Source organism: Lissotriton vulgaris, chromosome 5, assembly GCF_964263255.1.
Source record: "Lissotriton vulgaris chromosome 5, aLisVul1.2, whole genome shotgun sequence".
NCBI classification, from domain to species: domain Eukaryota; kingdom Metazoa; phylum Chordata; class Amphibia; order Caudata; family Salamandridae; genus Lissotriton; species Lissotriton vulgaris.
Genome location: NC_141693.1, coordinates 405,352,518 through 405,372,518, shown reverse-complemented (window position 1 = coordinate 405,372,518; position 20,001 = coordinate 405,352,518). Strand labels below are relative to the sequence as shown.

The 20,001-nt window shown below is 45.3% G+C and overlaps 1 protein-coding gene across 3 annotated transcripts in view; it reads left to right on the top strand.

The window, feature by feature from the left end:
• The window catches only part of ANK3 (ankyrin 3), a 2,005,091-nt gene that overhangs the window by 687,427 nt on the left and 1,297,663 nt on the right, over window positions 1-20,001 (top strand). Inside the window, exon 1 of one of the 3 annotated variants that reach the window (XM_086921757.1) lies at window positions 3,456-3,780. The exons of the other annotated variants lie outside the window; for them this stretch is intronic. Within the exon in view, the coding sequence (XP_086777883.1) occupies window positions 3,718-3,780 (63 nt within the window). The 5' untranslated portion in view covers window positions 3,456-3,717. Of the gene's footprint in view, window positions 1-3,455; window positions 3,781-20,001 lie in introns of those variants that run through there. 3 annotated transcript variants of the gene reach the window in all.

Below are 20,001 nucleotides of genomic sequence, written 5' to 3'. Positions count from 1 at the left end.
AAGACAGCAGGCACTAAGAAGCCCAACATAGCCTTTCTCCTGGGCCTGTAACTGATCCTGTGTCCCATCAGGGCGAGCTCATACCACAAGCTACTCCTATGAAGGTGCCCAGGCCTATGGGCATTTCCTTACTGACCTTCTTGTGACATTTGTACCTTCCTCCTGCTGAAGATAGGGTTCTTTCTTTCAGCTGGAGAAGTCCATGTTTTTTTATGAAGAACAGTTATAATTGAGTGTATGTGAGAAAAGAGACTATGCATGTATTTTTAACTTTAATAAATTATGTTGCTAAGTGAAGAAGGAATAGTCTGGAAAAACTTAGTTCACCCAGAATGTAAGCTCTTGGTTAGGACAAGCCATATGATGAATACCAGACACTTTAGAAGACCTGTGCGTATATTTCTGAGCGCTTCCAACCTACAGTATTTCTGTGCTCCTACTATTATTTCTATTGCATTTGTTGTGTTATTTTGTTAGGTGCAACATTCACTTGTTTCGTTTTATGTAGCGATTTGCAGCGCAACTAATGGCATGTTGCTGAGGGGTGTCATTGTGGTCACCTTCAATTAGGCTAAAAAGTGCATATGATAAACTGGCAGCTTAGTGGCTGGCAAGAAGGTTGCGTACGGGTATGGTCCATCGTAACTTGTTTTACTCCTTTTATCTCAGGGTGAGCAGCAGTGGCACAATAGTGGTTTGTTTCAAAGCGGATAGCCGATCTGTCGCGGTATTTTAAAACTTAACCACAACTACGCTTGAAGTGAGTATCTTGAAATGGGTTTTTGGGCCCTCAGGCCTGGCAATTTTGAAAAGGAAGAGCAAACTAAATTGTTTTAGGTTGGAAACTGCGCACTGGGGAATTAATTACTCCCGGGGTGCATTCAGTGTTATGTTCTGTGTGGGTGATTCCTCTTGTTCAAACGTGTGGCCTCTTGCCTCTGGTGCACATGACTAATTTGCAGATTTCTTAGTGCTTACATTCACATTGCCCTGGTAGGGTCCTAGTTGGGAATTGTAGATGTCCCTCACTAGTTCATAACGGTCATAGGCAGGGTGGACTGGGAACAGCACCGAAACCTGGTAGGTTGCTGCTCGACCGGCCCTAGGAGCAGCGGGGGGAGCGGCATACTAGCAAAAGGCACCGCTTAGGCTTTTCTTACAGGGGCCGATATTGCAGCACTCTGACCCGGACTGGCCGTAGCGGGCACCGGGCAATCCCCTGGTGCGCCGCACGGGTGGGGGCCGGTTTTGGGTCCCTGGGAGCCAATTTTGTTTCTGGGCCTTTTTTGCAGCATGGCTGCAAAATCGGCCCTGTAACCAAATCGGCCGAAAACCGGCCCGGCAAAGAGCTCGGCGGCACCCCCAACCCCTGTGGGAGGGGGGGCTGCGGCCGAGCACTTTGCCAGGGCCGTTTTGGTTCCCAGTCCGGCCCTAGCAGCACTGCTGCAAAATTGGCCCCCAATAAGAAAAGCTGCCTCCACTGGCACAAAACCGGCCCCACCCCTTCGGTCCCACGGGGGGAAAAGCCCGTTGCCCGCTACGGCCAGTCCGGCCCTGGTTATAGGAGTAGATTCCATTCACTATCTGCTTGTGTTATTGTGACACTGATTCTGGTCTTGCCCTTCCCACCTGCGTCCTATTCAAGTGGTTCTACTTTGCATTGCTGTTTGAAAATGTGCTTCTGTTGAGCCGATCCTTTCGCTGAAGTCCCCCTGGCACGTTGAGCTGCAGGTCCTGAATGCTGTGGAGATCAGTAAAACAGTGTTTGTCATGGGTAAGGCGGACGGGACTGTAAGTACTTCAACTGGGGCATGACTAAGGGTCTGATTACACGTTTGGTGGTGCGGGAGCGGGGTGTCACGCCACCACCCCTGCACCGTTTAACTCGACCGCCACATTAAGGGTTTCCTCGTTGTCTGGTGGACAGCCCTTTGGCGTTCCTACAGTGGTGCCTGTGAAAAAAGCACCGCAATGGGAATGCCAAAGCAAGTTCCTGCACGGCATGGACTATAAAGTCCATACCGTGCTGGAACTGGGCATGAATGCAGACAGGGGAACACATCATCTGACCCCCTGCCTGCATCCCCATGGATTGAGGCACCAGGGGGTCTTGTAGGGCCCCCTAGTTTCCTCACCGCATGCAGTTTCATGGCATAAAGACCGACTGCAAAGAGACCACTGGCAGTGAGGAAACTTGCAATATGCTTGGCGCAGCGGCCCTGCCAGGCATATTGCGGCCTCACACAGCGGCACCACCACCACTGATTGCACATCCCTGGCGGTTGCGGTGGTGCGGCAGTCCCCGACAGCCACCGCACCTCCACCATGGGCCAAGTCTGTGGTAACTCATTGTTGTGATAGGTTCACCTTCCAGTCTATGCCCAGAAAGGTCCAGCCTTGCCGCTAGTAACTCTGCAATAGGACAGAAAGACTGCCTGTAACAATAAGCGGAGTCTTGAAGAAGGGACCTCTCCATGATAAAGATCTCAGTAAACCACTTCACACTGCACCCTGTGCTGTGCTCAAACACAGGGACAAAACCAAGGTCAGAAAATGCACCCTGAGTCCTAGCCAGGTCTTTGATTGCCCTAGTCAGCTCCTCTATCTTATTCATCAGGGGTGTCCCTGGGACCTCTCTATTTATCCTCCTGGCCATTGAGTTTCCATGAGGTGGTAAAGTTGGAGACAACATATCACAGAAAGAGCGGCAGGAACAGGGTCAAAGGGAGGGGTGAACGCTGGCCGAGGAGGTCGGTGTTCAGGCTGCTAGCGTGTGCCCTAGTTGCCCCAGGGGACGGCACACATTTAACCCTGCAGAGACTGTCCTCCATACTAAATCAAGGGAGCTTTCCCCCTTCTATTCAATAGTTTGACTATTAATAGTGCAGCAAGTGCATGGCCACCGAGACCCAATGAAGTTCAGTTTCTGTTTCCTTCATCATCCAAACAGGGGACATGGGGGGGGGGGTTCTGGATTCCTTTGTGTTGTTTTTAATGTAAAGCAGACTTCTCACAACTCCATATTCATATATTTCTGCTTTGTCTACGAGCGGCCACGGGCTTGTGGGTGCCGGCAGACTCCTTAATCGATGTCACCACCTGCGGTGCGCCGGGAGGCTCCGCCGTGCCACCCCCTGAAGGAGCGCCTTTCGCTTCGTATTGTTCGTGGCAGCCAGGCAGCCGTGTACGGCTGGGTAACGTGATCCGGTGCCCGCTCTCCGCTCCCTCTGGCAAGCGCCCGGTGCGCTCAGCACATTCGGTGCTTGTGTGCACGGGCGGCAGCGCACGCGGCTCAGACGACGCTCCCCCGTCTGCGCGCGGCAGCAAATCAGGCGCGGTGGGAGCTCCTGAGACCTGTCAGCAGCGGGCTGAGGCTGGGCGCGCTTCTGGGAGCGCCTCATCAACACCAGGCACAGGCAGGCGAGGCGGCGGTGCGCGCAGCGCGCTCTCACGCCACAGGCGAGCAGAAGTTACAATGGAAAGTGCACAGAAATGAAATTACCGGCCACGTCCCAGTCAGACAAGGAGCAATAGCAGCGCCGACTGGCAGGGGGAAAGAGCGAGCAGGCGCAACAATTTCTTTCTGGGTGTAAACCGCGCCCCGTCCTGGGTGCGCGGACTTGTTTTTCTTTTTTGGGGCTTTTGACTATTCATTGCGGATTTGGATGTTGGCACACGGGCGGAAAGTGACCCGGCTTCGCACGTTCACCCTGTAAAATGAGCGAGGAGGCGAAGGAGAAACATGCCAAGCACGCCCACAGGAAGAAGAAAGGAAAAAAGGTAACAGGCACATGTCACCGTGACACGGGCTCTCGCGCGCTCTGTATGTCAACATGCATTGTGTGTGCGCGTGTGTATGTGAGAGGACTGACAGGCGGTGCCCCTTCTCGCCGGACTTTGAGGAAGATAGAACTTGCTAGAACCCCGAGGGTTTTGTTGATGTTGAGAACTCGTGGGGCGTGTCCGCTCCGGCTGCAAGGCTGGATGCTTCAGCCCCGGTGCTTGGCTGAGCCCTTGCATCATTTGCGAGATTTCTGTTAATTTCCTCCATTATGGTGCTAGTGAGATGTGTTCAAAATGAATATATCAACCTACTTTGATGACAGACATGTATATAGCCTGTATATTTGAATACGCGTTTGATCTATGTAAATTTGGCAGCATCGTCATGCGAGCATTTCCAGTGATTGTTGCATGTCATGCAATGTTGCCTTCCCACGTTCCGTTCTTTTAAGTGCGACGTGGTTTCCAGGGTTGTGCGTTTGGTCAGAGAGTGGGGCTGGACACAGCAGCCCCACACCTGTGCCCCCATTGTATCCGTCTTATTGCTGATACATGTTTATGTGCTGCCTGGATAAAGACTCTTCATCTGTAAATGGTGGACCAAGATGTCTCAGCTCAATAACCATTCTCTAATAGCGTCAGACCCCTTGCATTTGAAACATGTATTTACATTTTAAATAAATAATAAAGGAATGACGTTGCATGCAGACCACTAGTAGGTGAAAACTTTCAGATATTTGAAAGGAGTTGTTCCGTCTGAATTTTTATTTGAGATTGTAGCCAAAGAGTAACCAGACGTGCACGTCATAAAATGGGAGTGCACGCCTCGACAATTTCCAAGGGGCTAAAGGAGTTATTCAGTCTGATACCATCTCTGTGGCTTAGACTTCAACTCGTTCCGAGTACCGACCCTTACTTGCCCATCTGATAGCAGGGTTCCATCCTCCATATGAACAGACCTTGTCTTCCACATGGATGATGTTTTGGCTCAATGGCTGGTGGATACGTCTTCATTTAATTTCTCATCAAACAGTATTGTCGAAATATTTTTTTCTCGCAAACATCTTGTGACGGAGATAAATAAGGCTTTCCTTCTGTTCACATGATGTTCTATTGAACGCTTTTTTTCATGTATTAGGTTCCTCGTTCTTCACGTTGCCGCTTCAGCTGTTGTATTTTGGATTAATTATAGTGAATTAATGATGCGTAGTGGGTGAGAGGTACCATTGTTATAATGCTAGGGATCAATTCATCATTCTTGTTTTCACATCTGTGCTTCGTCCCTCTGCTCCAGAATTCAGTATCTCTCCTGTCACTTGTTGACTGTATGCTTGCCTCTGGCCCTGTACAGCACTTCAGTGCCTGGTGGCTGGGTTCGTGCTATAGAAATACCACATACATACATGCGCCTCCTTATTACAGCTCGGTGAGATAATCCTTGCATCAGGATGCAAAGATGAGTCTAGAGCAGACAAGGGCATCTTACAGACCAATGCATTGTGAGCTCGGCATTCTAACCTTGAAGAAGCTCCACCCTGAAAAGAAGACATGACGGAGACCCGTGATGTAGTATTGTTTGTCCGCTTGCACGCAGAGACACAGTTAAGCACAAAGAAACCAATTTACCTCCAGTCCGAAGGCTCATTCGATCAAGGATGTATTTGTTTTGTTGATTTAGCCTAAGAGTTATGAACTGTGCTTGGCTATCCGTATTGATTAAAGAGTTTCTCTGTGTAAGCACCAAGCATTTTAATCAGTGGGCTGCCTTCTCTATTGTCCACTGTGGCATGTTATAGATCATGCCAATGCTATTGAAAGAAGGGTGAACATGTTCATATTAAATTGATTGGTTTAATTCAACCTGCACATTGCTCTCAAACCCTGGTTCTCAATGTGCTCCCAAACGCAAGCAGTTATTTTCCTAATCTTCGACCTTTAACCAGAGAAACCATGAACATATCGTCATTTTCAGTTGATGTGCCCAAATACTTTCAGTAAAAGGAACAACTGATGGACGGAATGCTGAACATTGCAAACATTCACATCCAGTCACAAAGATCTGGGTTTAATCTATTGTTCTTTTGCTCGCCACTCCAGTTTACACCCATCCATATGCAAATCAGTCTTGATTCTGTTCCTGGTTTAAACGGTGGTGGGGAACTGAGCAAAAGAATAATGGATTTAACCTGGATCTCTTGAATGGGGGGGGGGGGTGAATGTTTGATTCATTCAGCAATCTGTCCATCATTTGTTGTTGGCATTATCTTCTGCCGCTCATTGTTAATCACATATTTTTTGTGTAACATGTTTTTCCATTATTTTTAATTTTGTTTTGCTGTTTAAGTACATTTCTGAGTATATCTTCCTAAAACCTCTTATTTGCTGGTTTCATCTCAAAGCTGTTTGCGTTCATTATTCCCTGTTTTTAATGCCTTACAGATTGTCATGAAAAGGGTGGCACTGTTGCATGTGCTAGAGAAAGAGATGCTGGATACAGAGGAACGAGGCAGCAGTCTCAATTCTTGTATACCGTTTCAGCATCCTTAATATGTTGCTGGAGGCCAATCCCCCCTTATCATTGATTTACACGATTTCGATGCTATTGATTTTATTTATCCAGCTCCTTGGGCGGCTTTATATTTCAAACTATTTTCCTGAAAAGTAAACAGTAGAACAGAATGCTCCCCAGAGAAGAAAAAAAACACGATTGTTGTTGCGCGTCAAGAGCAGCTGTGTACAGTGTACCCCCAGACCTGTTTCTTGGCTACACCAACAGGAGTATTTTTCGTTGTATGCTAGTCTAGTTCATCTGACAAAATTCGAGCTTTGCTTTGGGCCCTGGAGGCTCTATGGCGCTGAGGACCCCTTTCATCAGTCCCCACTGAGGCCAGGACCGTTGTAACCTATGAGGTTGAAGGCATGGCCTGTAAAATGTTCTGTTAAACGTTGCTCGAGGCTTTATGTCGTGTTTCTACAATCCAAAGTCTTGTTTTACATAGTATTGCCTTCACCCCCTTCCTGATTGTGACTTAGTTTTGTTGAGACCTCAGTGGAAGATTAGTGGTACTTTAGACGTGGTGCACATGCAGCATGTTGGTGGTTTGTATCCATGTTTGAACTGTCCTAGTGCAACTAGGCTGATGGTGAATGTGCACCTGATACGGTGGTTTCTTTATTGGCTGTAGAAGGGATTCAAACTTCAAAAGTATGACAGACCTTTGCCACACAAGACTTTGGCCTTCAGTTTGAGTATCTCCGCCTGTCTGCCAGGACAGCAGGGATGTATCGCCTCTGTACTTGGAGATGTCAGGCAGGTGTTAATACACATGGACTCACCAGAACCATTGTGGTGGCAGCTTTTTGAAGGCACTAAAACTTTGCTGAGTGAGCTCCATGTTTGATGAGTTAACTCAACACAGTTTGTTTTGTTCCTCGAAAGCAAGCATCTAAAGCAGGAGTTTTTTTAATTGAAAAACAAAAAATTACTGATACGCTGGGAGTTTTCTCCCAACATGTGATTTCTTTTTTTCTATTTGAGACCATCAGGCGTGTCCTGGAGGCCCTTAACAGGAACATAGTACATTGAAGCACCCAGGCTAAATAGGATGGATTGTCTGAGGGGCATTGACCAACTGCCCAATGTCCAATGGGTCATTGCTTAAAGGGTTAGCACCCTGGGACATATGGAGCCGGCCCTGGGGGTGCCGGTTGCCAGGGCCATTAATGGATCCAAGAGGGGGGCCACTCGGGAAGGTGGTGGTCCCCAGAGCCGAAAACGGCCTGGGTGGCTCACTTAATCTCCCCGACGCCCCCTAGCGCATTGAAACCCTTGAGGGGTGAAATGTTCACGCTTTACAGATACAAATTATAATAATTATAATTCCGTACAGTGGCCAGAGTGCAGAGCCTGGAGTACGTTTCTGTAAAAATTCTCTTAGAGGTAAGCTCTTGCTTACTGTATTTACTCCAGGGTGAATGAAAGTTCCAATTAAGCCACGACTCAGAAGTTCTTTACTTTTTGTACGTTGTGGGCTTGTCACCCCTCTTTTGGGGAGAGAGAAACACTTGGGTCATTTTATAAGCCTCCCTTGCACCCTTGTCCTAGACTAGTATATACAAAGAAGACTCTTTTTTTGTTGACCGATGGATAAGTTATAGATAGACTGATTGTAACATAGCCTGGTATGCTATGGACTTCAGTGCACTCACCATAGCAGTGGTGGTTCTAGGAGACGAAGTACATATTTGTAAATGCTTGTGATACTGTTAAGTAATTTGAGTAACTTTGGCCTTTGGTTGCTGTTTATTAGAGCCGATGAGATGGGACCCCTGGGGGACCTTACACTCTCTTTGACTAGAAGTGGTGGAACTAATCAATATCTGTTCATTTTCAAACCATTTTATTTCAGCTCTTCAACGTAGCACAGATATTGCTACAAAATGTAGCCGCTCCGTCAAACATAGAAAATTTTCTTGTAGCAGTGCTGTACCTAGAACAATAATTTTTGTTGATGAAATCTGGATTACTGAAGGGAACCCATCCATAATCCTCAAAGTTTACAAATCTTTTTGAAAAAATGAGTTTCTTTCCGTGTCAATTTAAGGAGCTCCCAATATTTGAAATTCAGTCGGGCCTAATATATTTGCAAATGAGACTCAGTGTGTTTTTTCCTGTATGAAATTGTCAAGAGAAATTTGAAAGGGTAGTATTTATGCCCCCAGGTCCCGAGGGCTTATTATTATAGATATTATAGGGAGCGGGATGCAAGCACCCCCCCTCCCCATGGTCAATCTTGTCCCCGGGAACCACCACTTTCCCGGGGCAGGCCTATTGTTATTATCAACAGCGGGGGGCTCCTTGGCCCCATCCTGCTGTATTTAAGACCCCTGGGAACCACTATCTCCCACGAGCTTCATTAATAAATTGTAGGGGGGCTGTGCGGACCACCCTCCATTGCCCTTAAGGGTCCCAGGCACCACTACCTTCCTAGGGACACAAATTAAAGTTAAAGGGGAGTGGGCCACTAGGCTGCCCTCCTGGGTCATTTCCTGGCCCAGGGAGCACCACATCTCCGGAGCATTGTCAAATTTAAACTGGGATAGGGGCCGAGCAGCACTCCATCCAGGCCGTTTTCGGCTCTGGGGACCACCACCTCCCCGAGTGGCCCCCCTCCTGAATCCATTAATGGCTCTGGCAACGGGCACCCCCAGGGCCGGCTCCCTATGTCCCAGGGTGCCTACTCCCGGGACATAACTATTTGCTGTCACTTGGTGGAAGTTTTGAAAGCTCACACCAAGCAAGAGCAAATAGTAAATTTATTTGCTCCCAGCGGGCTGAAGCGAAAACTACTCCTGCTTGCTGGGAGCGGGCAGGAAAACAGATGGAAGGATTGCTCCACACACTCTGTAGTGACTGTGAAGAGTTGTTTCTTTCTTGTCTCTGGGAAGGAGCAGAGTCTATGGTTCTCAGTGTTAATTAAGTATGCAAATGCCCAAAATCATCTGCAAGCACCACCCATTTGGTCCCACCCTGTTTTCCTTAGTAGTATTCAAAGGTCTTCCCACCTTTCACCATGTGGATGGACAGCTTACCAAAAGGACCCCAATCGTGTTTCCTGCTGATTTTGATGACGAGTTCTTGATGCAGAGGAATACGAAGACAGCTCTACCAAACAAATAAACCCATACTTCATAAAGTTTAGAAGACACCTTGTTTGGTGGAGATTCCTCTCTTTGTAGTCTCGTCCACTTCTCTAGCAAGGATTCCTGTTACCACAGATCTGTTGTTCAAGACCTCAACGAGCAATCACATTTACGAATTTACAATCACACAAGGACACTGGAGACATTTCCTCATGGTCCATTACGCAGCTCTAGTGTAGTTAAAGAGGCAGGCGAGATTCTATTCTGGCCCAGTCACTCACAAAGTTACTATCACACCCGCACAAACAATCACTCATACACCCATTCAGCAACTGACATACATTCAGAGAACCACACAGCCACTCATACACCCACACACACACAAAACCACTCACACACCTATGCAAAAAACACTCACACACCCACTTACAGACCCATACATCCACTCACATAACCACTAACACACCCATTCACACACCCACAAAACTACTCACACCCATTCACACATTCATTCCATCACTCACACACCCACTTACAGATCCGTACAGCCACTCACACACCCACAAAACCACTCACACACCCACTCACTGACCTATTAGAGCCACTATACACCTATATTCCTATACACCCACTCTCTAAGGTTTCAGGTTACCGTTAGGAAATAACATTAACCTCTTTGATGCTCATGACGACCTCAGCTCGTCATGAGCCATGGAACGCTTACACACTGGGATAATTCCCCTGGTATGCTGAGCGTTCCATGCAAACGGGTGTGGTCATGACGAGCTGAGCTCGTCATGAGCGCACGGGCGCCGTGCCTCATGACGAGCTGAGCTCGTCATGAGCCCCGGGGGGCTGCGCATGTCCCCCCTGACCCCCAGCACAGTGGGGGGAATTACCCCTGAACGGAAGGGGTTACAAAAAATCTTCAAATTCACAAAAAAGCATAGTTTACAGGAATGTTATAGTTAGGAAATATTATTTAAAAAAGTTTGAAACTCACTGAAAAAAACAAAGTTTACAGGGGCATTATAGCTAGGAAATAGCATTAAAAAAGCCTTAAAAGTTCATTGAAAAAAAATAAAACCAAAGGTTACAGGGACATTATAGTTAAACCCAGATTTCACATGCACAAAACCATAGAAATTCCGGAGTTCTAGTTACCTGATCTAATTATACCTTATGCCCCTGCAATGCATTGCTTATGATCTCGAATATTACATCACTCATGACATGGTCAGTGACATCACTGATGAAATCACTGATAACTTCATCTACAGAATCACTCACACACCAACACACCCACTCACATATCCACATAACTACTTGCTCACCCATAAAACCACTCACACACCCACTTACAGACCCATACAATCATTAATACAGTAATGCAACCACTTACATACCCACAAAACAACTCACAGACTCTTACAACCACTTGCACACCCACTTGCACACTCAAATAACCACTCCCACACCCATACAACCACTTACAATCCTACTCACAGACCCATACTGCCACTCACACACCCACCCACTCTCTCACCCATGCAACCACTCACACAGCCACTCCCCAGTCACTCACTCAGCCACTCATACACTCACACAGCCAGTCCCTCACCCATACAGCTTCTCACACACCCACTTATTCACTCATACAGCCACTTGTACACTAACTCACAAAGCCTCTCAGTCACTCACTCATACAACCACTCAATAGCCCACTCACCGTTACACCCAATCTCTTAGCCACACAGTCTCCAAAGTAGCTACTCACATATCCAGTCCCTCACCCTTGCAGCCACTCCCTCTCAGCCACTCACACTGCCACACCCATACAGCCACTCACACACCCACTCACCCATCAATACAGCCACTCCCACATCTGCTCACTCAACCATAGAGCTATTCACGCACCCACTTATGCACCCATTCAGCTACTCTCGCTCACATACTCATACAGTCACTCACACACCCATTCACACGCAGATTTTAATATTTTAGTATATATGTTTAACAGTTATCAACTTTTAGAAAGCACTCGCAATCACTGGATGATGTCATTAGTGATGTAATCAGTGATGTCACTGACTGTGTAATAAGTGATTTAATATGTGAGGTCATAAGCAGTGCATTGTGGCGGCGTAATTTATAGTTCGCTCAGGTAACTATAACTCCTGAATTTCTGTGGCTTTGTGCTTGTGAAATCTGAGCCTAAATATAAAGTACCTGTAACCTTTGTTTTAAATGTATGTATACATTTGTGTGTTTTGTTCACTAAATGTATATAGCACTATTATTTAGTTATACTTGCCACTTTATTTTAAAAACTCTGTCTGAGGAAGTACATGGCAGGGGCTTGGTGCCCAAATTAAAACACACATCTCTCCCTGTTGCACGTCCAAAGGGAGAAGTAAAATGTCTACAACTGTGTTGAAGCTCGGGTTACATAGATCGTACTGGTGCACACAGCAGACAGGTCTTACAGGCTTATGCCTCAGCAACAGGCATAATGTCATGCAAGTCTTTATTAACCTTAATAATCAAATGCTTCCACATAAGCCGTACATGACAGCCATGGTAGCAAATGCATTCTGGCGCACTGTAGACAATACAGGATTAAGCCTTCCAATCTTCACAGGCATGTAATCATTTTATACCCAAACATCAGCTTGTCTTTTTTTCTGAAAATACTTCTGTGTATAGCATGGTTTGCTCAAATTGTGCCCGAGGCAGGTTCTACTATCTGTGGATGCTCTCTACTGGAGCTAAAGCACAAGTCTGGTTCAGTATGATGACCCAATGATAGATATGCTGAAGTAGTATTTCTCTTTAGGGATTTGTGCCACTGCTGTTTATGGGGCAAGTGGTCTTGTTTAAGACGGCTGAACTATGTAAATTACTCTGTTATACATAACTAACCCCATAAGATTCCTATTTTTCTAAAAGGTAACATCATTTACTGCATTTAACAACGTTGCTTTATCAGTATTCATGATCAAGTGTTACAGGTCTACTTTTGATGCAAATCTGGGGTTGGTGGATGTTATCTCCTAATATTGTGCCTTCTAACTCATTTTATTGCACATGTAGCTATTGGTACCTGCCGCAGATCCAGTATAGAGAAGTGAGCTGTGGACAGTGTGGGCCCGATTCACAGAACTAACTTAAGACAAAATCCTAAACTTACTACTTTTGGTATTCACAGAAGTTAGGATTTTGTCTTAAGTTTGTCTTAAGTCTGTCTTAAGACAAACTCCTAACTTCTGTGAATACCAAAAGTAGTAAGTTTAGGATTTTGTCTTAAGTTAGTTCTGTGAATCGGGCCCTGTGTGAGTAAACGTCAGACCACTACTACTTATACAGCAGGCTCATCTCAACTTTGTCTTTTCTGCCAGGAGGGAGATGGAGACTTCATCCTTTTCATACGATATGTGTATGCTTGAGCATCAGGGTACTCTAAGATGGGGTAGCCAAAATCCTTTCAGAGGCATTGGATGAGCCAGCCGTCCTCACTCTGCAGATTGTTCTTTGAGATGCTTGAGACCATCAGCTTAGTCCTGGTTGTACCTAAGCGAGATGATGACCACAACTGGAGAGCATCTGAGGCCCATGCCAGCGCAAAGGGATGGTGGGCCTGGATCAGCGTAGGAGCGATGTTGCTTCTGGAAACATCAGGAGATTTGCGGCTCCTGGCTCAGATAATACGTCTTCTAAGTACCCATTGTAAATATTGGTTGGCTTGGGCGAGATACACAAATTCATGCTTATGCGGATTCTTGGTTTTGTACATGTTTACTAAGGTGCAATTTGCAGTGCTATGTTGATGAGTGTTTCCCGGAAGCACTGCATTATTTTTGTACCTGGTCTAGTTGTAGTTAACGAAATGTCCATAAAAAAGCATGGGCCCGATTATGCCATGGTGAGCATAGTCATCCCAATAATACTCCCCTTCATGGCATTGGTGGCCACCATCTTGCCTACAGTTCTCATAGTATGTTGTGCGTGGATACCATAGTGATGGGGTGGGCTCCTTCATGCCAATTATGCATTGAATATGCCCATTATGACAGTAATTGTTAGGAATAAGTGATGTGGATAGCCCTTATCGTGTACTCAGCTTGATGTGACGCCAGATCGGGGAAGTACTTTATTAACATCCCCTAACTTGAGAGACCTCCTCTGGGAATGAAGCTTTCTAGACGGTCCTTACCAGCTGTAAGGGACGTCCTCCACGTAAGCCAGTGCTTGGCTTACTGACTTCGTAGTGACCACGCCCCCTCCTTGTTCTTAGCGTTTCTGGCGTCTCTTGTTCGAGATCCTGTCCTACTTCCTTCCCGTCGGAGCTTGCCGCTTAAAGTCTACCTTTCCCTTTCTGTTTGAGCTCCTTCTCCCCTCACTTGGAGCCGGACGGCGCTGCTCTTTCCTCGCACCTGTGAGGTCCCGCTGTTCCTCTCCTTCTCTCCTCACTTGGAGAAGGACGGCCCTGCTCTTTCCCCGCTCCTGTGAGCTCCCGCTGTTCCGCTATTTCACTCCTCACTTGGAGCCGAACGGCGCTGCTCTTTCCCTGCACCTGTGAGCTCCCGCTGTTCCGCTCCTTCTCCCCTCATTTTGGAGCCAGACGGAGCTGTTCCAGTCCCCGCCTCTCAAAACTATGCATGTCCCGTTTCTTGCAGCATTTTAGATTTGGACTGCACTACTATCCTTGGGCCTTTCTTTTGTTTATTTTCTGCTGCACCACGAGTGCGAAGGCCAGTTCTTTTGAATACCTTTTGCCCCAGTTCCCTTTTTTTTTTTTAGACGGAGTGGTTGTTCCGCCTTAAATCTTATTATTGGGGGTCGGACGACACACCTCTTGAGTGAGTTTCTGCTCCGCTTCTGCAGTCCAATACTCCGGGGCCGGCCAGAGCTTCTCAGACCTCTTTCCTTTTATTTCTTATGTTTTCTCTTTCCGTCTGCCCTTTTTCCATTGAGGTTTTTTTTTGGCAGACCTCCCTCCATTTGTACCCTATCCCCCCCAGCCTTGTAAAGATACTCCGGGCTACAATTATTGAAGATCTCTTTGAGGTTCCTGTTTTAAGGTCCTATCACCTTATCCTTTGGGTAAGTGAAGCACAGAAGCTGAGTACACTATAGGGTTATGAGCCACTGTTTAACTGCTCTTTTTACTCATTGTATGATTTGTTTTGTTTACAGTACTTGTTGTACTACCAGACCTTGACCCTCAGCCCAGCTTCCTATTATGGGGAGAGTGTTGGACACTCCTTGGAATATTCCCCCATACTTTTAGTGAACAGCCCTCATCGAGTGCCTCCTGAGTATTGTTCTCTGGAAGTTGGGGGAGCTGTCATCTTCGCTCCTGTGGAACCTTGGCGTAACGTAAGACCCTTGACAGCAAGCCAAGCCCATAAACTCTTTCCACCCGAGCGAAAATGAATGAATTTGGATGATACAGGGATCTCCTTAGAGCAGACCCTGCAATCTGCCTTACACAATCCTACAGTTGAGGAATTAGCGGTGGTCATGGTTGAATTGCTAAATTAAGTAGGGAGATTAAGACTAGAGAACCAAAGGTTACAGGCAGAAGTATTTCAGTTAAAATCCCAAAGTCCAACAGAGAATAAGGGTTCAGGTACCATTCCCAAGACCCGAAAAAATTATATCCAACCAGCTCATTTCACGGTCCCTGTATCCCAGTCAGAAGCGTCCTCTCCTAAAGAAAATAGTGACATAACCCTGTGCAGGTTACAGTTCATCCCCCCTCACCTGTTCCACTAGCCATGCCAGAGAGATTTACTGGAGACAGTTCAAAATACAATATATTTATGAACCAGTGTCAATTGCAGTTTTTGAGTAAGGCAGCAGCTTTTCCAGACAATGCTACTAAGGTAGCCTTTGTGATATCCTATCTCGCAGGCAATGCTGCAGAATGGGCAGTACCTTTAGTAGAAAACAATGACCCCTTACTTTATATTTTGCTCTGTTTCAGTGGAAAATGAAGAGTTTGTTTCTTTGCTAAGCATACATATATGCAAGCCAGTGATAATGTCCTTCATAAACTTAAGCAAGGGTCCAAAGACCTTCTTTCTTATATCATTAATTTCAATAGATTAATTGCTGAGACACATTGTCCGGATAATAAGAGGACATCCTTGTCCTGTCGAGGGCTGTGCAATGAGTTAAAAGATCTCTTGTCCCAAATTGTCAACCCTCCAGAGGATTGCCCTTTGTTTATTGAACTAACTGTTAAGTTAGATCATAGATTACAAGAAAGAAGATGGTGAAAAATCCAGAACTACTTCTCCTAAATATGTCATGTCACGACTAGAGAAGAAAGAAAATAAAGATAATCCAGAACCTATGCAAATCGGTGGATTGAGAGGTCCTCTATCTGCAGAAGAGAAAGACAAGAGGCGTAAAAATAATCTTTGCCTATACTGTGGAAAAGGAGGCCATTACGCTAGAGAATGTCCTGTACGTCCTTGTATCCCTTCTAAGAAGGTCTCTATTAACCTGGACACTTCTCTTTTACAGGAAAACTAGAGAGCTTGGAGAAAGCTGAGGTCGATTCTTCAAGCACCACGGTTAAGAAGATCTCCACATCTAGAAACACTCTGCCCAGAACAGTAAAGCATTTTACTCTGTGTGTCACTTTAGTAACCTCAGTCCAGAGCAGGCATAATATGTCTATTTTGTTGGATTCTGGAGCAACAGGCAATTTTCTCGACATTCAATTAGCAAAACGGCTTGGAATTCCTTTTCGACCCAAGGATCACCTAGAACCAGTTAGAGCTGTGGATGGCACTGAGTTATCCTCGGAGCTAATAACATATATTTAACTCCACCATTGATTCTGGTATGCAGTAATGGCCATTCTGAAGGTCTGACCTTTGATCTTATAGATGCTCCTAACTTTGGAGCAATCTTAGGGGTCCCTTGGTTACAGATGCATAATCCTAGTATTAATTGGGCAGCCCGAACAGTCACTCTCAAATCACCTTATTGCATGCTTCATTGTTACCAAGAAGCCAGTGATGGTATTAGTCCTTTATGTTGTGCTGTGCACACCGTAGCTGCCGCTTCCTGTGTGCCTGATATTTATGCAGAATTCCAATCCGTTTTCTGTGAAACAGAAGCTACGAAGCTACCTCCCCATCGCAGCTACGATTGTCGCATAGACTTAATACCTGGCGCTGAACTACCTAACAGTAGGATACATGCTCTGACTCCCTCCGAAAACGATTATCTCAAAACCTATTTGGAAGACATGTTGCAGAAAGGTTTTATCAGACACTCTACCTCCCCGGTATCCTCGCCTCTGTTTTTTTATACCTAAACGAGAAGGAGGTTTGAGAACGTGTCTGGACTATCATGCCCTAAATAAAATTACTATTAAGAACAAGTTTCCCCTTCCTCTTATCTCCGTTTTGTTGGACCAACTTAGAGGGGCAAAGATATTTACTAAGATAGATCTAAGAGGAGCAAATCATCTAATTAGAACTAAGGAGGGGGACGAATGAAAAACAGCTTTCCGCACAAAGTTTGGGTTATACGAATACTGTGTAATGCCATTCGGCCTTTGTAATGCTCCAGCCGCTTTCCAGTATTTCGTCAATGATATTTTAAGAGAATACCCAGACATATTTGTAATAGTATACATTGATGACATCTTGATTTATTCTCAATCTGAACATGTAATAAATGTAAAGAAAATCTTAAGCAAGTTACAAGAACATTGGTTATTTGCAAAACTGGATAAAACAACCTTCCATACCACTGAAATATACTTTTTGGGATTTATTATCTCTCCTGATGGTGTTCAGATGGATCCCCAGAAAATCAAAGCATTGGTTCAGTGGCCTAGTCCCAGTTCGGGAAAGGAGGTACAATCCTTTATTGGATTTGCACATTTTTATAGGAGATTCATTGATCACTTTTCCGACTTGATCACCCCTTTAACTCGGTTACTAAAAAAGAGAGTATTGTTTCGTTGGACGGCAGAAGTAGAACAGGCTTTTTGTGCTTTCAAAAGCGAATTTACCTCAGCTCCTATCATCAAGCATGCAGACAATACTCAACCCTATTTTGTTGAAACAGATGCCTCCCAGCATGCCGTGGGGGGAGTATTGTCACAGAGAGATAAGAACACAGGACATTTACACCCAGTGGCGTACTTTTCCAAGACCTTGCTTCCTGCTGAGCAAAACTATACCATAGGAGAAAGAGAACTGGTAGCTATTAAATTAGCATTTCAAGAAAGGGGACATTATTTATTGGGGTCTAATCATGTCATTACTATCTATTTTGATCATAAGAACCTTCAGTTCTTTAAATCAGCCATAGCTCTTTCTCCTAGGCAAATGAGAGGGGTGTCATTTTTTAGTGAGTTTGATTTTATTATTACGTATCGCCCTGGTCCACAACATGGAAAAGCGGATTCGTTATCACGTCTCAGTCATCAAGCGTCTTATTCACAAGAAGATTGTCCCCTCATTATTCCAACCATAAGATCATAGGGGCAGAGGAACATAAGAGTCTAAGCTTACTTGACTGTTTGAGAGACCAGTATGTCAAAATTCATTTAGAGGAATGGATAAAGAACCCCTTGAACTCCAGTAAGGATGGCATATATTATCATGATGATAAATTATACATTCCTACTCGCTTTTTACACAACAATTGATCGAATGGTATCACAATAGTGCTCTGGCAGGACACCCAGGGAGCTCTAAGACCATGAGTACTTGTCAAAGATGGTTTTGGTGGGAGAATATGTCCAAAGACATATCTGTTTTTGTTAAAGCATGCTCCATCTGCTCAAGACAAAAAGCAACCCATTGTGCACCCACAGGATTATTGAAAACCATCGCTATTCCACCTACACCTTGGCATTCCATTAGTATGGATTTCATTACTGATCTACCCTGTTGTCAAGGATTTAACTCCATATATGTGGTTGTGGACATGTTATCCAAAATGGCTCACTTTATCCCATTAAAGAAAGTGCCATCTTCCAAAGAGTTAGTGCACATCTTTTTAAACAATGTAGTGCGCCTACATGGCCTTCCCTCGGTGATCATTTCAGACCGAGGCCCCTAATTTGTTTCTAAATTCTGGCAGGGGATGTGTTCAACTCTAGGTATAGACCATAGACTCTCAACAGCTTATCATCCTCAGACAGATGGTCAGACCGAGTGAACAAATCAAACCCTTGAACAGTATTTACGTTGTTTATTAGCTAGTCTCTCTAACACTTGGGAACAAATCTTGCCCTTAGCGGAATTTGGTAATAACACCACACACTCTTCTACAGGAGTTATTCCTTTCTTCTTCAATTATGCTCAACATCCAAAGTTTGTACCAATATCCCTACCCTCAGAGTTAGATAACCCCTGCACTGAAAGAACATCACGATAATATTAAGACCGTATGGGAACACGCTAAAAGAGAATTAAATAAGGCCAAAAAAGCAATGAAAAGACAAGCAGATAAACATCGCATCCTAGAACCTACTTATACAGTTGCAGAAAAGGTATGGCTATCAACAAGACACTTGAGATTAAAACGACCTAAAACATTACAACCAAGATTCATAGGTCCTTCGCAATACAGAAGGTTATAACTCCAGTCACAGTAAAACTACAATTATCCACACAAATGAAGATTCATTCCGTTTTTCATCGTTCCTTGCTCAAGAAATACACCCCTCCACAAATTCCTGAAAAACCTTCTCCTCCTATAATTAATGATGGTGAAGAAGAATTTGAAGTGAAAGAAATATTAGACTCTCGTAGATGTAGGGGTAAATTGCAATATTTAGTGGATTGGGTAGGTTACTCCCCGGAAGACAGATCTTGGGAACCTGCAGAAAACATCCATGCCCCAAAATTAATTAGGTAGTTTTATGTTTTACACCCAACTAAACCCCAACCAGTGAGAGTGCCTTTGGGTGGGGGAACTGTTAGGAATAAGTGATGTGGATAGCCCTTATCGTGTACTCAGCTTGATGTGACGCCAGATCGGGGAAGTACTTTATTAACATCCCCTAACTTGAAAGACCTCCTTTGGGAATGAAGCTTTCTAGACGGTCCCTACCAGCTTTAAGGGACATCCTCCACGTAAGCCAGTGCTTGGCTTACTGACTTCGTAGTGACCACGCCCCCTCCTTGTTCTTAGCGTTTCTGGAGTCTCTAGTTCGAGATCCTGTCCTACTTCCTTCCTGTCAGAGCTTGCCGCTTAAAGTCTACCTTTCCCTGAGTGAGTTCTACTTCGACATTCTTTACGTCTGACCATATGCCTAATTTGTTCGTTTGAGCTCCCGCTGTTCCGCTCCTTCTCCCCTCACTTGGAGCCGGACGGCACTGCTCTTTCCTTGCACTTGTGAACTCCTGCTGTTCCGCTCCTTCTCTCCTCACTTGAGCCGGACGGCGCTGTTCCAGTCCCCGCCTCTCAAAACTATGCATGTCCCGTTTCTTGCCGCATTTTAGATTTGGACTGTTATACTATCCTTGGGCCTTTTGTTTATTTTCTGCTGCTCCACAAGTGCGAAGGCCTGTTCTTTTGAGTACCTTTGGC